Source organism: Nuphar pumila, chromosome 7 (assembly GCF_984573655.1).
Source record: "Nuphar pumila chromosome 7, dmNupPumi1.hap1.1, whole genome shotgun sequence".
Classification (NCBI taxonomy): domain Eukaryota; kingdom Viridiplantae; phylum Streptophyta; class Magnoliopsida; order Nymphaeales; family Nymphaeaceae; genus Nuphar; species Nuphar pumila.
In genome coordinates, this window is record NC_143255.1 from 110,747,494 (window position 1) to 110,763,961 (window position 16,468).

Below are 16,468 nucleotides of genomic sequence, written 5' to 3' on the forward strand. Positions count from 1 at the left end.
GACCGACAAACTGAAATGAGGGAATGTCGGTGATGGTTGTTGAAAGTGTTATCCACCTGGTCAAAGGGCAGTTGTGACTGTGATCAGGGGTCAGCATGGTCATGCGCGATCCACGATCGTCTGATGGGTGACCATTGTAACTTGGTGTCGTGATGAGTCATGTAGCCATGCAATATTGTTTGTTGCCAACCAAAGTCGTTTTCAATCTGAAGAATATGTGAAAACGTGATACGTCCGGTCCAGATCAAAATTTGCTTCCAGTTGAATACTTGAAGATATTGAAAATCCAACACGATTGTCCCTCAATTGGAATTGAGGTGATAATTTCTTGCTCTGCTACCAAATTGATGCAAACTCGTTGTCGAATTTAAGAAGAAGCTACAAAACTACGATTATCTCTATTAATTACTTAAGAAAAACGCAAAATAAAGGAAAAAATGCAGGAAATAAAGTGAAAAACAAGAAACTAAATGAAAAGAGAATTAATTGATTTATCTCAGCTGTTCATCTAGAGAGACCCCTCGTCTATAATATCTGAGATTTTACCTAATTCTAATTAAAATAAATTATTTAATATGTTAAACTTCTAAACAGATAAAATTTATCCTAAAGATATGGATCCGATATAGTGATCCAAACACAATAACCAAAATAAAAATTTTAAATGAAAATAAATCCAAATTAATCCTTATGAACCGACTGCTCCGCTCATGCATACAGTCGAGGGTACCCAATATTTTCTCTTCGTTTTCTCCTTTGCTCAAGTACAACGACTGTAAAGACAAGGTTTTCATGTTTTGTTTGGTACTTGCATCAATAAATTCAAGGAGATTAATCATCGATCGACTCCTAATTATGGAAGATTTAGAAAATCGGCCTCCTTCCCGCGTGCACGAGTCACCCTCCCCCGAATAAATTGCCAGAGGACTTCGAGCAATTGCTGCACACCAAACCCCGAGAGCCCAAATAAATTAGAGTTCCTTCTCAGCATGTCTTTGCAGTAATTTCACTGGGCGCTGCTATTTCTACTAATCACGCGTTCCTTTTCAGCATCCGTTTCTTGGAGCCCGCTTAAACCCCCCCTTCTTCGGTCACTCCAAAACCCCTCTTTAGGTCTCGGAGAACTCGCTTATCCTCTCCAATCCCGTCGAGTTTGGCTTGTTTTCGACATACCCATCTTTTGGTTTTGTGGGTTTTCGGGTTTTGTCGGGGTAATTGAAGGTGGTGTCTCTTGGTCCGCAGGAATGTGAAGAGTTGGAGGAATCATGGGTGCCACCGTTCCTTATTTCCCCCCTTGGATTCCTGAGGACGATCTTTTGCTGAAGAATGCGGTTGAGGTAACGCCATGCATTTGAATTCTTAGTTTGTTTGTTGTTATGAGTGTTATATGGTCTTTGTGGCGATGAAGATGTTTGATTTTTGTAGCTTTTGGTTGGTTTCTACTTTGCCTTACAACTCTGGGTGTTCTTGGAGTTCGTTCTTGCGCGGTTATGGGAATCAATTCATTGTTTTGGAATCGTGCCATGCGTGTGTATTGTGGTTGTTTCGAGTTTTTGTTACTGTGGTTATGGTGATGAAGATGATTATTTTTGTTCCTTCATGTATCATTCCTGTTTTCCTAACAGTTTTTGCTGTTTTGGAACTTCTTTCTGGCATGCTCATACCATCAAGAGTTTGTGTTATTATTTGAGTTCTAATACGCGGATTAGTTTCAACCTACTATACTCTTTTGTATGCTTAGTAGTTTGGTGCACCCTAGGAGTCTTCTAATATTAGTACTGGGTTTTTATGATGGAAGCATGGAATTGCTGAAGATGCAAATGGAATTCGTGACTTATTCAGCAAGGTGGAAGAGGGCGAAATTGGTTTCTCTCTACGTGAAGCTTTGGGGATGACGTGCGATTTGTGTTTGGTATTCAAGGTGGTTGTTTCGTTAGGTTCACATTGTTCGCTGGAGGAGCATAATGGATGGTTTTCCTTTTCAGTTGTTACTTCAAAGAGGAGTCTATGACCTCTCTCACTGTGCTTATGTTGCAGCAAGTGCAAAATTTTGGTGTATGCAAAGGGCATTACAGATGAAGCTGAATGATTGAGATGGGTGGTTCACATTCATGCAAATAGAATACTGTTTTGAGATAAACATTGTTTCTGTCTCCAAAGTTCTTCTTTTCTACTATCCATAATTAAGAAGAATTTCATTATTTTGCAAGATTTAGAAAGCTTCACATGCTCGTTAGGTGTTTGGATGCACTCACTTGCCCAGAGAAGACGGACATGCTGGGATGTTGTACTGTACTTGAAAGTGCAATATCTCATCCCCTCCTTCCTTTGTGCATGAGTTGATGCTGCCTGACACCCCCTTAAGATTTACTCTATTCTCTATTGTTAAAAAATAAAAACCCTTAAATGTGGGTGAAGTTTTTATGACAATTTTGTCCTTGATTCCATTCTGAAAGGCCACGTTACCTACTAGAATCCTAGCTTCTCTGGTCGTTATTTATTCCAATATAAAACCTTCTGCTGCTGATAGTTTTATACACATCTACAGGGACCTTGTTTGTGTCACTAAGGTTGGCTACTTAGCTTAGAAATGTGTATCTTTTTGGCCATATTTCTTTTCTTTAAAACTGATGAAATTGATAAAGGTGGTCGTTAACATCGGGATCCTTGTCAACATGTACGTTTTGATTGAAGTTTTACACCCCTATGTGAAACCTTTGCATGCCTTACATTGCTGGAAAGTGTTGACTGGGCTTCTAAAGAAAGATGTGTTTAATTTTTAAGCGACTCTTTTTTGGCTTTTTGAACCCTGAAATTCTTGAGTCTTTCTAACTTATCTGCATTGGATGCCACAATGTGCACGGGGAACCTTCAACAAATTGTTTGTTGATGTAGAAGTGTCTAATAATTTTCCATATCTTAGTTATTTGAATTAATCATAACTTCGTAAGGGCACATTTTCATGTTTAATGTATATGTTATTTTTAGTATTTTTGAATATTTATTCTATGCACATATAGGAGAATTTGATCATAGCTGCTGCCGTGTGCATGTAACAAGCCATGCTTTGTGATTAGCTGAACTTGTTTTCTTTCAAATCTATTACCATCACTGTTTATTTTTTTCCTTTTTGTTGGATAAAACCCTTCATTTTTTTTACTTTATCAGTTTATGTCTTATTATTTGAATGTTCTAATTAGTTTTTTGCCAGTATTGGAACATAAATTAAGCATTTGTAGTGTGCAAAGCATCGATTTAATCATAATTTGAGTGGTTCTCTACATTCACAAATTTGACAATTCCTATGTCACATGGATATGGATGTGGGAGCGGGGCATGATTTGGATTCACTTGGTGCAATTCAGTAATGAAAGTAGATTGAAATCAAGATTTTATGTAATTGATGACAGATTTTAAAAGAAAAAGAATTCAACTGAATATGAAATAAGTACATAAGATCATGAAAGAAAATAGATAAAGTTAATGGCACAATGTTGACTGTGTGAAACTGGTTCAACTGTGCCCATGAAGTGTCGTGCCATGTCCATGAAGTGTTGTATTGTGTCAATATGGGATACACATGCTAAGTGAAGTGTCCGTGTGACATAGGACAATTCATAGAATAATATTTTTTTATTTAAGTTAGATATCCACCTTTGTTTGAATGTGAGAATATAACTTAAAAAGGCCATCTCTCTCATTAAACTGGGTCTTGAGAAAGAGTTATTTCCATAATGAGGGGAAAAGAACAATGAAGGATTGATGTGTGGAAATGTGCTAATGGTTTCCTCTCAAGTTTAGTAGGTAGAGACCTGGTTCTAATTTGCTCTTCTTAAAAGCTCATTTAGTGGCAAATTGGGAATCACTGTTTAATGAAGAATCCTGACATTTAGAAGAACCCATGAATTCAGTTTATGAATCCTGTAAAATATTCTGGCATGTCCAAAGGAATGTGTTGTCTCTTTTATCGATACATCTCTGGCACAATTCACACCACTTGTTTCGCATAATCTAATAGCTTAAATCATCACCCATGAGATAAGTTTGTAATATTTCATGTTATTTGATTTTTTCTGTGCTTTATCTTGTGTGTAGTTTTGCCTTTCATTCTTTGGCTTTCACTTTCTTTCCTGTTTGATGCTTCTGGTAAGGAGTTATACGATCTTTCCTTTTCGCAGGCTGGTGCATCCCTAGAGTCACTTGCAAAGGGTGCTGTGCAGTTTTCTCGTAGATTTTCTATCAAAGAACTTCGTGATCGCTGGCATGCTCTTCTTTATGACCCTGAAATTTCAGCAGAAGCTGCTGCTCGCATGGTAAAACTGGAACTATCTGCTTCCAATGTTCCAAAGTCCAACAAATTGTGTAAATTTAAAGGACAAGAACTTATTCCTGAGAAAAGGAAAGTGGACAATGTTCGTAATCACTATTATGCTATGAGAAAGCGAATATGCAATGAGTCTGTTGATTTTGTTGATCCAAGTTATCATATTCCACAAGATGGTCATGTAGGATTTATGGGGAATGAAGGCAATCAGTGCCAGGAACAGATAATCAAACTTGGTGGTGGGAAGTGCATGGAAGGTGCACCTATTGGTGATAATTTTAGGGTCACAGAAGCAGGTTTTGTTATTGGAAGTCAAGATTTTCCTCAGCTGGAGTGTGTTGGTTCTGTTGTGCATGGGTTTCATACAACTGATGCTACTTCCCTTACCAATGATATTCATGATGGAATTATGACAAGTGGTTGTTTATATGGATTTGCAGGAGATAATATATCCTCCATTCAGGTTGAAAATGCTGTTGGAATTGGCATCACACCATTTACTCAAGAAAACTTAGAAAAAGATCTCTCTCAAATTCTTGTTGAGAATCCAGTTAACTTCCAGAATAGATTGGAAATTCAAGAAACAAGCATGCAACAATCAATGCAAATGAGTGACATATTTACTGATCATGATTTAGAGATAAAATCTTTACCAGTGTATGATGCTATGGATAGGAAAAATGGCATTGTTCTTCCTGGCTTTGGAGAAGATCAAGCATTCAGTTCAACAGCTGCAAACTGTAAGTCTCCATTTGAAGACTCAAGGTACTCCACTCCTCAACATAGTGAACCTATTTGGAGAATGATTGGAGTACTTTCGCCATCATCGATGCCAAGTGAAGGAAATTGTGGAGACAGAGAACAAAATAGGGACACTTTCTTGAAATCCTCTGTAGGTGGTATGAAGAAAATCAGCTCACCAGAACTTGTTGGTATGATCACGGAGTTTAATGATGCAGTAGTGACTTCTGGTGCCGTAAATGATTCATTTTCTATTTCCCAAAGCGAGTTCATGGATCTTTCAAACTCTCTTTTGAATTATGTCAATGAAGAAGATCTACTCTACATGAATGTGGATGAAAAAGACACAGACGGGGCTTGCCTTGATGGCCCTAGCTCAATGTTGCTTAATTGTCCTAGAGATGTACATCAAGATGATTCATCAAGATTGATTGAACCTACAGAATCAACATCAAAAACCTGTCTTCAGGCTGTTGATAGAGGATGTTCTAGAGAAGAAGGTGCTAACCAACTATTTGATTCTGGTCCTGCTGGCCAACCTCATGTTTATGATTCAGAAGTTAACATCTCATGTATTTCCACCCACAATTTTTGTTTACCTGAAAGTCTGGGGACTACGAACTGTGTACTCAACACAGAGGATCCTGAGATACCATGTAACAATGATATCTTTCCTTCAAAATCTGTTTTACAACCATGTTTCCCCAAAGTTATCCCACATAATCCCGATCAAACTGCTACCTCAAATTCCTATTGTGATAAAGAGATGCGCAACCATCAAATAGTGAGTGAATCAAGTTTAGCTATTATTCAGGCAGACACTGAAACTCCTGGTCAGTTGCGCACGGGTCCTTATGTTCCTGGAGCCTCTACTCTGTTAGAAATTGGTTCAAAGGATGTAGGCCATGGTGAAAGGGTAAAAATTGAGAATCCTGGATCTGATTTGCCATCTGGAAGCTCCATGTATGCAGGTGTTGGAGCAGAGGACTCCAAGGTTTGCAACATAGCATCTTCAACTTCAAAAACTGCCAAGGGTCTTAGTTTACTGGAACAGACCACGACACCTCAATCAGGAAAAGGTGACTTTTGCTATTCTATAGACACATTTCCTCTGGAGGACTCTGCTACTCATGGTAAAAGCTATCCATTTAATATGGTTAATGGCTCAAAGCATGAATCAGACTCACCATTTGCAGTTGCAAAACATGAAACCCAGTTAGCTCTTGTGGTGCAAGGTACTGGAGACATTCCTGTGAATAATACAAGTGAAATGGATTGTTTAGAACAAGTAGCCAAATTTTCAACTTCTGACAAGGAGGAGCAACCTTGTGAGAGTGAAGATGATGTGCCATATTTTTCAGACATTGAAACAATGGTGAGACTAATGCTTGATTGCTGCTTATATGTGAGGGACTTTATGTGATGGTTCGATCCCTTTTCTCCAGGAATATTATCGGATTGTTTTTGCGAAACCTGTTATCATCATTTCATTTTTTCTCATTTGCCTCTCTTTTTTACTGCAGATATTAGATATGGACTTGCCCCCAAGTGATCACGATGTATTCTTCGCTCAAGAAGGTCTGCTATAACTTATTTATAATTATTTATGTTTTTTTCCTGTTCTTCTAACTATTCATTTACTTTTCAATTCGAAATTACATAATTATTTGTAATCATGATTGGAAATAATTTTTTTTACAAAAACACCTAACTTTTGACCTATTTACAAAGACATGCGTAATTAACAAAATAATGCTCAAAGACCTGCCTTTCCTAACTCAGGTGGGTTTACAATGGTCAGTCCTTGGTTAGGCTCAATGAAATTACATTATGACCCTCTTGTATTTCCCTTACCATGAAAATAGTTTTAGTGAACCCCCATTTTCAAACTGAAGGTTCCCCTCTCCCCACCTTTGGAACTTGCCTAATGTATGTTGGAATCCAGCCAAAGTAATATGTTTCACCTCTTTCTCTCTCCATCCATTCTTCTACTCTTTCATCTGTCCTCATTTGTCTTCCACTCTCCTTTATTTTACTCCTCTATCCGTCCTCTCTCCCTCCAATCCTCTTCCAATCTTTTATCTTCTACTCCTCCATGTGTCCTCTCTGTAATGAAATAAGAACAAAAGCAAACAAGAGCCTCTTATGGGCTTACAAGAACACAACCAACTCACAATGAACACCTTATGGATCAATCCACACCACCCACACAAGGGTCAAGAGAGTAAAAATAAATGCTTTTGTATTACACGAATGCTTAAGAAAGCATTGGAGGATAGAAGGGGAGAACCCCTATTTATAACAAGTGAGGGAGAGTGGGGGCAGCCCAACTAGCTGTTGGGCTAGGCCCCCCCCAATGGTCACATTTGTGACCGTTGGGGGTAGCTCCAACAGCTAGTTGGAGCCTGTTGGAGCTGTCCCATCGACACTTAATTTCAAGGCAAAAAATAAGATACAAAAGGAATAAAAATAAAAGGACAAAGTCAGCCCCTAATGGGCTGACTACTATTACAATGTAAAAAGACCAAAATACCCCTGATGGGTATTTCAGTTTACATACATTTAAATACACATATATATTTATTAATACATATATATATATATACATATAAATACATATATATTCGGTACATAATCTTAGCCCTCTCTCCCTCCATTCCTCTTCCAATCTCCATCCTTGTACTCCTCCATGTGTTCTCCCTCCTCCATTCCTCTTCAAATTTGATTCTACTGTACATAAGATTTTAACTGATATGTCTTGAGGAACGATTCTGCATCACATCCGACCCATGTGGAAACCCACTTCGGGATTCATGCTTTGCTAGAAGGGATCAACTGCATGGTAAGTTTCTGAGAGAGAGAGAGATTCATTTCAACACAAACTCACCATTAAGAACACCTTTCATTTTTCATAGTACAAAACATAGGGTAGGGTAATTATGTAATTTCTCAAGTCTAACCATGGTAAACCCAATTGAGTTAAGGGAGTGGGTCTTTGAGAATTATTTTGTTAACTAGACATAAATCAAAAGTTAGGCAGTTTTTTATAATTTTTTCTTGGAAATACTATCTAACTGTTAAAATATAGTTTGCGTATGGATCTGGATCCAGATCTATACGCATGTTAAATGAAACACATGCACAATACAATTTCATTAATGGCATTCTTGTAATACCTCTGAAATTAAAAGACTCATTGTATATCTGTTCTTTTTTATAAAGCCTAGGGTTTGGAGGTCGAGCCTGAGTGCACCGCCCCAGCCATTGTGCATCTCCTTCTCTCTCTCTCTACTTTCCTGTGCAAGTTGAACCACACACACACCCATACGAAATCTCATATGGTATCAGAGCTGCAGGTTGCGGAATCCTATCAGAGGCGTGTTCAGTGAGATATAAAGAAACATGTTTTGGTTCATCTTTCCCCTTTTTTATTCTCCTCTCCGAACCCTTCTATGCAACTCATTCTTTTCTGCTAGTTCTCGTTCATCATCTGTCTATCTTCTTAACGTGATACCAATCCCATCTTCGTCTCGGTCCCAGAACTAAACAGGTTCGTAAACTTCTGCTACTCATTTTTTTTTTCTTGATCCTCGTTCATCAACAACTGTCAGCCACATTGCAGCCATCATTTCTTGATTCTCGTTCATCAACGACTGTCAGCCACATCAACGACTGCAACCATCAATGACTGTCAGCCACATTGCAGCCATCATTTCTTAATTCTCGTTCATCAACTCTTAACGTTTGTCACTCTTTCCTCGACATCAACGACTGCAACCACATTGCAGTCATCATTTCTAAGTGTTCTCCTCTCTGATTGCAGTCCGTTTGATTCATTTTTTATTATAGTCTCCTCTTTGATTGCAAACAATCTCTTTGATTCCAGAAATTTTTCCTTTCCTTTATTGCTATTTTAGTGTTCCTTGTGCAACGCCTATAGGCAAATTATAACAGTTTACAATCTCGATTTTGAATCTGCAAAAAAAAAAAGGAATTCTCTTTCAAGATATTGGTAGCACAAGTACATACCTTGTTGAAGTTCTAGTGATTGATTAAGTGATCTCAAACCTGTTTGTTTCTTTCCATTCGTTTTGTTTGCTTATTCATTGTCCTATTGATATGGATTACTCCTCGTCATCCATATCAATGCTATGAGATGGTCAAAACAAAGTTTGCTTGTGATATTGTGCATTTACAATATGATGGTGGAGGAGAGTATTCATCGAACGAGTTTATTGCCTTTCTTCGGGATAAAGGAATAAGTCGACAGGGTTCTTGCCTTCATACTCCTCAACAAAATGGGGTTGCAGAGAGGAAACACATGCATATTGTCGAGAGCGCGATGAGCATGTTACATGATAGCAGTGTGCCCGTTAGTCTCTGGACAGAAGTTTTTCACACATCTGTTCATATCATAAATCGTCTTCCTATGACACTTCTGGATCGAAAATCTCCCTATTATATTTTATTTGGGCAGCATCCCTCTTACGATGAGCCGTGTGTTTTTGGTTGTGTATGTTATGTACATATTGATTCATCTCTGCGAAATAAGTTTCAGGACAAGGCCGTCAAGTGCAGATTTGTTGGGTATGCAGATGAATACAAAGGTTATCGATGTTATGACACTACTACAAAACGTATTAGGACCTCCAGAAATGTTGTTTTTGATGAACAAAATTTTCAGAACAATGACTCTGCGGCGTTGCCATCTCGAGAATTAGAGGTATATGATCCATGGATGAGCGCAAATCTTTTTGCTAATACAGGAGAAACATGTCAGACATATTGTCCTTCCTTCGGCTTGAGTAGGGAGTTGAATGACTCACAGATGCATGTTGAATTATCTCCAGTTGAGCCACTCCCAGTAGAACGCTTCTCTGGACAGATATACACTAGATAGGACAAAAATACAGAGCCGAGGAATGTGAAAAGCATCGCCAATGATCCGGCTCAAAGGCCGTCACACATTAGGCATCCTATTCAACGATGGATGAGTTATGAGACCTTTTCCCTTGATTTCCATTTGTTTATGTCTCATCTCACAAAACAGGATGAACCCACTTGTTTTAATCAAGCTCTTCAATCCCGTCATTGGTCTGAAGCTATGAATGAAGAAATGAAAGCACTTCATGAATGCCAGACTTGGGAAATAGTTCCTCGGCCAGAAGGAAAGAATGTAGTTGACTCAAAATGGGTTTATAAAACAAAGTATAAGCCTGAAGGAAGTATTGACAGATATAAGGCGCGACTTGTTGCTCGAGGATTCACACAACAATATGGTGAGGACTACGATGAAACTTTTAGTCCGGTAGTCAAAATGGGTACTATTCGTGTCATCATATCCCTAGCAGTCGATCGGGGATGCAACCTTAGCCAGATGAATGTTAAAAATGCATTTTTGCATGAAACTTTAAAGGAAAAAATTTATATGGAGCAACCTCCTGGTTATGCCGAGAAGGATCCTACTGCTTGGGTGTGCAAACTAAAGAAATCTCTGTATGGGTTGAAACATGCGTCCCGTTCTTGGTTTGAAAGTTTCTCTATGCAAATTCAAAGTTATGGTTTTAGAAGATGCTCTTTGGATCACTCACTTTTTATTTACCAAAAGACATACATTGTTATACTTCTTATATATGTTGATGACATTGTGATCACTGGGAGGTCAGATAATCATGTGCAAGCCGTGAAACAGTTTTTAATGAAAACTTTCAAGATAAAAGATTTAGGGGAGTTGAGGTACTTTCTTGGTGTGGAAGTTGACAAACAACAAGACACATTGACACTCATGCAACAAAAATACACTTTTGACCTTCTGGAAAGAGCCAGAATGACGAATTGCAAACCAGTCATCACTCCTAATGTATTACATCAAAGACTGAGCTCTGACGATGGTGATCTTTGTGTCAACCCTACAACATATAGAAGTCTCGTGGGGATGTTACAATACTTGACCTTTACCATACCTGATATAGTTTATGCTGTCAATCAGGTATCCCGATTTATGCATGCTCCAACGGAGGGTCATATGGAAGCTGTGAAGCGCATTCTACGCTATTTAAAAGGAACTATAGGAGACAGACTTGTTTATTGCAAGAACGATAATCTGCATAGAGGACATGAACTCATCACTTATACAGATGCAGGTTGGGCAGGGGATCCAGATGAGAGACGATCTGTCTCTGGATATTGTGTATATATTGGACACAATTTAGTATCCTGGAGCAGCAAAAAACAAAAGGCAGTGGCACGATCGAATACAGAGGCTGAATACAGGTCGATGGCTGCAGGCACGACAGAAGCTACATGGATTAGACACTTATTGAGTGATCTTGGGGAGACAATCATTCGATCATTTCTTCTATGTGACAATAAAAGCGCAATAAACATTGCATGTAATCCTATCCAGCATAGCAGAACGAAGCACATTGAGATTGATCAACATTTTATACGGCAAAAAGTCGAGATGAAGGAGATAGAACTACGTCATGTTCGAACAGAAGATCAAGTGGCAGACCTGTTTACCAAGGGGTTAACAGGACGTCAATTTTGGCTATTGAAGAGCAAGTTGTACATGCTCCAAAATCACGTACAACTTGAGGGAGGGTGTTAAAATATAGTTTGCGTATGGATCTGGATCCAGATCCATACGCATGTTAAATGAAACATATGCACAATACAATTTCATTAATGGCATTCTTGTAATACCTCTGAAATTAAAAGACTCATTGTATATTTGTTCTTTTTTATAAGGCTTAGGGTTTGGAGGTCGAGCCTGAGTGCACCGCCCCAGCCACTGTGCATCTCCTTCTCTCTCTCTCTCTACTTTCCTGTGCAAGCTGAACCACACACACACCCATACGAAATCTCATACTAACAACATATGACTGTGCCCCTTAACTATTTACGTTATCTGGCTTATAGACACCAAATTATATCACAAAATTATGTGATTATGGGGAAACACATTACTTACACATGTTTTTCTGAATCAAGGTGGTTGCATAATTTAGCATTTTTGTGAGGATTATTGTCACAAATATTGTTCTTGGAATATTCTCAGCAAGGGAATATTATTTTTGTGAGGACTATTGTCACAAACTCTTTGCTTACACATACTCTCACATGGTGTCCTGCAAACGTTGGCTTTGATACCACTTTGTTATGGATCTTGCTACTAGGGTCGGATTCAACTTGAGATCAATGTGATCACGGGTTAATTCTACAGTCAATTTGGGGATATGATCCAACAAAAAGGAATCCAAATTTGGGATGATGGGGGAAACTGCAGAAGGAAATCTGGCTAAAAAGGGATCTAGGTCCGGTTGAGGTTATAGAGATGATGGAACAGAGAGGGAAAGTGGTTGGAGAGAGAAGGGAGGCACCAATCCTAAGTAGGACCTTATTAGAGAGAGAGAGAGAGAGAGAGAGAGAGAGAGAGAGAGAGAGAGAGATTGGCATAGGGTATCACGTATCAGGCGAAACTTGTTTCGGAAATCTTAAATACAAGTATCAAATGTTTAAGAAACTCATCTCAATTTCTTGAGAAATACATACCATCTCCGGGGTAGTGGTGCCGTGACAAATATTATCTCCATGTGTGTTATTCTTTCACCTATCCATACAATTTTTTCTCTCTCTCTGATTTTTGTCAAGTGTTACAAAATATCTGCACATTCGCACCCTTGAAGTGTACCTTGGTACATATAAGGTTTACATATTACCTGCATCATAAAAGAATGCTTTTATTAGTGTTTAAAATTTCGAATTTTTCTTTTCTATTTAATTCAGAACTTAGGTATCAATATGGGAACAACAGGCAGGAAATCATGAGATTGGAAAAGGCTGCCACTTCCTATATTCAAAGGGCTGCTACTCAACGGGGTGCCTTTGCTGTTTTTTATGGACGTCATATGAAGCATTATATTAGGAAACCAGAGGTAATTTTTTTTTCACTTTTCCAAACATTTTATTATTTTGCTAGGTTCACGTGGTTTACTCTGCTTTCAGAAATATTTAGTATTGATATATAAGTGTGTCTTACATGTCATTTATCATGTCTAAAAATTTGATTAGACTTTGTTCTGCAGTCTTTCCATAGTCTCATTGTGTGTGCCTTGTATATGCCTATGCCTTGTGGTGGATGTTAACAGCGTCACCAACCTGAATTTTTTTTAACAAATTTTGAGGTTTGACTATACCATTGTCTTGGATAGCACCAAGGATATTTTAGATTTACAGAAGTTAAAATTGAATTTTGCATTGATTAAAACATATTGTTTGAGAGAAGGAATCTTATGTATATTCTTATCAATTTTGTCAACAACCATGGCTTATAACAATAGCAGGCTAGGACTTGCATTAAGGGAACAAGCACTTGCTGCAATGGATTGGGTTGGGCTGTGTTCATGTTGGACCTCCAAGGGTTGTAAGACCTAGAGAAAAGGTAGGCTCGACCAAGTCCAGTAGAATCTTTCTGGCTCGAGCCTAGGCCCTGTTCCAATTGGACATGGGTGAAAAAGCCACACTTGATATCATATCACGTGTTAATCTTATCATTGGATGCCCTGCTCTTCCAGAATGGAAGATTCTTGAGCCCCTTGTGGAAGTGAGGCCACAACCGGAAATAGTCTGAGGGTCCAGCTAATCACAGAAGATTGGCGTACCTTGACGGTAACAGGAGGAATAAATAAATAGTCAAGCTTTTTTGGACATCAGGCTTTTTTAGTATTAAATCGTTATGTGCAAAATAGCCCATGCATTTGAGTCCCTTCGAACCATTCCTCTAGCATAATATGGAGTGAAATTCACCAACCATGTGACCTACTTAATTAATGGCAATGTCAAGATACAATAACACTTACCTAATTTCTATGATCAACAAAATTGACAGCATCGCCTCGTGATCCTAAAAACATTACTTCCTAGATTGGATGTTTATGTGAGGCCAATTTCCATTAACCATGATGGTATGACTAAAGGCTGGCTGGCATTGATGGTGTCTTAAAGGGTTATCCCTTGTGGACAAACTATGATTAAAGCAGCATACACAACTGCAAAGGAAGATGTCAGTGAAGGGCAAAGACTAAATCTCTTACATAATCTTCTTACACATATAAGTGTCAACCTCTTTGCTAAGATCCTTCTTTACAAAGTGGACCAAAATGCCCTTATTCAAGACATTATTTGGCATGGAATAGAAAGCCAAGTTAAAAATACCCCTAAAAATAAAAAAACAACACAACTGCCTCAATGCTATATCTAAGCTATGTCACATAGATGCGGATGCGGGTGTGGATATGGGTGCGGTGATGCAACACTTTAAAAAACTTGGTTGCGAGGAGGGTATATATATATATACTTTAATAGTTTAAAGTTAGCATTACTAATAAAATAAAAACAATTATCATATCATAAAACAATTATCATATCATCAATTCATCATGCATAAATTCACACAATAAATCGAATTAACTACAAAGTACAAGTCAAGTCAACCAAATTGCATACCAATCAAACAAGTCAAGCAGAAAAGAAGCAAATAAATTAAGCAAAAAATAAGCAAATTATACTAAAAAAAGAAGCAAACAATGGTTAATTGCATACCAAAAGTATGTCATACACAATGTATATGATGATGAGGTAATGATCTTAATAATTTTCTTCTTCTTCATCAATTTCATCATAAGAATAGAAGAGCAGACTTAGTTACGTGAATGTTTGCAGTGTTGAAATCATGCTTCCCCTCCAAGTCACACTCATTTGAGTTTACATATCAAAATTTGGATGATACTTGTCTGTATTACAATTAAAATTTAAAAATGTTAAATACATGCATATTTAAATGAAGTAACTATGAAATAATCAAATAACTAAGAGAGAAATTAAAAAATAGTATCTGTATTAATTGGTCCATGAAAGTAATCGAAGATTTGAATGAACAAAGACTAAATCCTCTGCACGTTTGCTGGTGAGCTTGTTTTTCTTGATATGGATTTGGGCATATGTGTTCCAATTTCTTTCACAACATGATGATGTGGTAGGCTGAGATAACAATCTCAATAAAAGATGTTGGAGAAAAGGTGTTTCTGATCCATATGTTGACCACCATGTGATAGAATCTGTATCCTTCTCTTCTCTTGCTAGTAATGCTTGTGCATATAACCTTTTAGAGAAAAAAATTTCAGACTCTTGTGTGACTTGCTTTATAATATGCGATTGTCGATGAAGTCTTGCCGTACTCATATTTTTATGCCTTGATAGCTCTGAGTCAAAATTTGGAGAGACATGATCAATACCACCTTCCTTCCACTTCTTTGCATAATATTTGAGATTGAGAGAATGTGCCATGAAATGCAAATGAGTGTTGCTCTTATCCTATCTTTTATCTAACATTAAATGTATATAATTAAAAAATTCAGAATCATCCGGTGTAGGATCTTTTTCTTCATACTTGAAAACCGCAACGTGAATTCTTTCAATTATATTATCCCATATTTCACAAACTTTGTGAAGCATAGGCTCGTCCTTGTCAACTTCTTTCATCATTTCTCAAATAGGTTACGTAAATTCAAAAAAGTACAAGACTATCCCAAAATTCATCATTAATAATGCATTTCTTAATTTCTTGGGCCTTGATAACATTATCAATTATCATCAATCACCATGTTAGTCAAAGCATTTTTGACTTCCTTGATTCTTTTCACCATTACAAATGTTCCCTTGCGACTTACATTGTAAAGTTGTGCTTAGAGTCTGTTTTGCTTTTGTTGAGTCTGTTGTAAGCTGCCCGGTTCAGGTGAATCAATACCCCGAAGGGGCAACCCGTATGCTTGAACTGTAATAGCCCTTGGGAAAAATTGTGAATGAATTAAATGCGTTGAACTTTCTTTTGTTCATCCTCGTTGTGATTGCTTCTTGTGATTGCAATTCTTCTTCCTCTATTCTCTCTTGCTTTCTTGCACTTTGATTACAAGCTTTAACGACTGACAAGTGAGCTGACAAGTAGGCTTGCAGCGGTAAGGAAGAACCGTCGCGCCATGCTTGCCCATTGAAGGAAATAGGCCTGTGACAAGTGGTACCAGAGCCCATTCTCGTGCTGGGAAAGGGACTCCGAAGTCTGTGTCGACAGACACGTCGACAAACTGCGATTTGTGAGCAAGACATCGTGGTGCCTTATCAAAATCTGCGCAACACCAAAGGAAAGACAGTTGCCGAAGCTGAGGAGATGAGTTCACCTCAGGGCCAAGAAGAGATGACTGCAACTGTCAACAAGCTGGTGAAAGATGTGACTTCGCACGAGGAATCAATTTCGTGCGCAGTTGAATCATTCGGTGGACTGAATGATATGGTGGCGAGCCTGCAAGAGCAGGTGAACTTACAGATGGGGCAGATCACTTCGTTGAC

The 16,468-nt window shown here is 38.1% G+C and overlaps 1 protein-coding gene across 4 annotated transcripts in view; it reads left to right on the forward strand.

The window, feature by feature from the left end:
- Nucleotides 1-813: 813 nt before the first annotated feature.
- Nucleotides 814-16,468, forward strand: part of LOC149832923 (uncharacterized) — an 81,694-nt gene continuing 66,039 nt past the window's right edge. For all 4 annotated transcript variants that reach the window (XM_090012642.1, XM_090012643.1, XM_090012645.1 and 1 more), the window contains exons 1-4: nucleotides 814-1,337; nucleotides 4,179-6,440; nucleotides 6,589-6,643; nucleotides 12,854-13,002. In XM_090012642.1, the coding sequence (XP_089868768.1) occupies nucleotides 1,266-1,337; nucleotides 4,179-6,440; nucleotides 6,589-6,643; nucleotides 12,854-13,002 (2,538 nt within the window). In that variant the 5' untranslated portion in view covers nucleotides 814-1,265. The remainder of the gene's footprint in view (nucleotides 1,338-4,178; nucleotides 6,441-6,588; nucleotides 6,644-12,853; nucleotides 13,003-16,468) is intronic.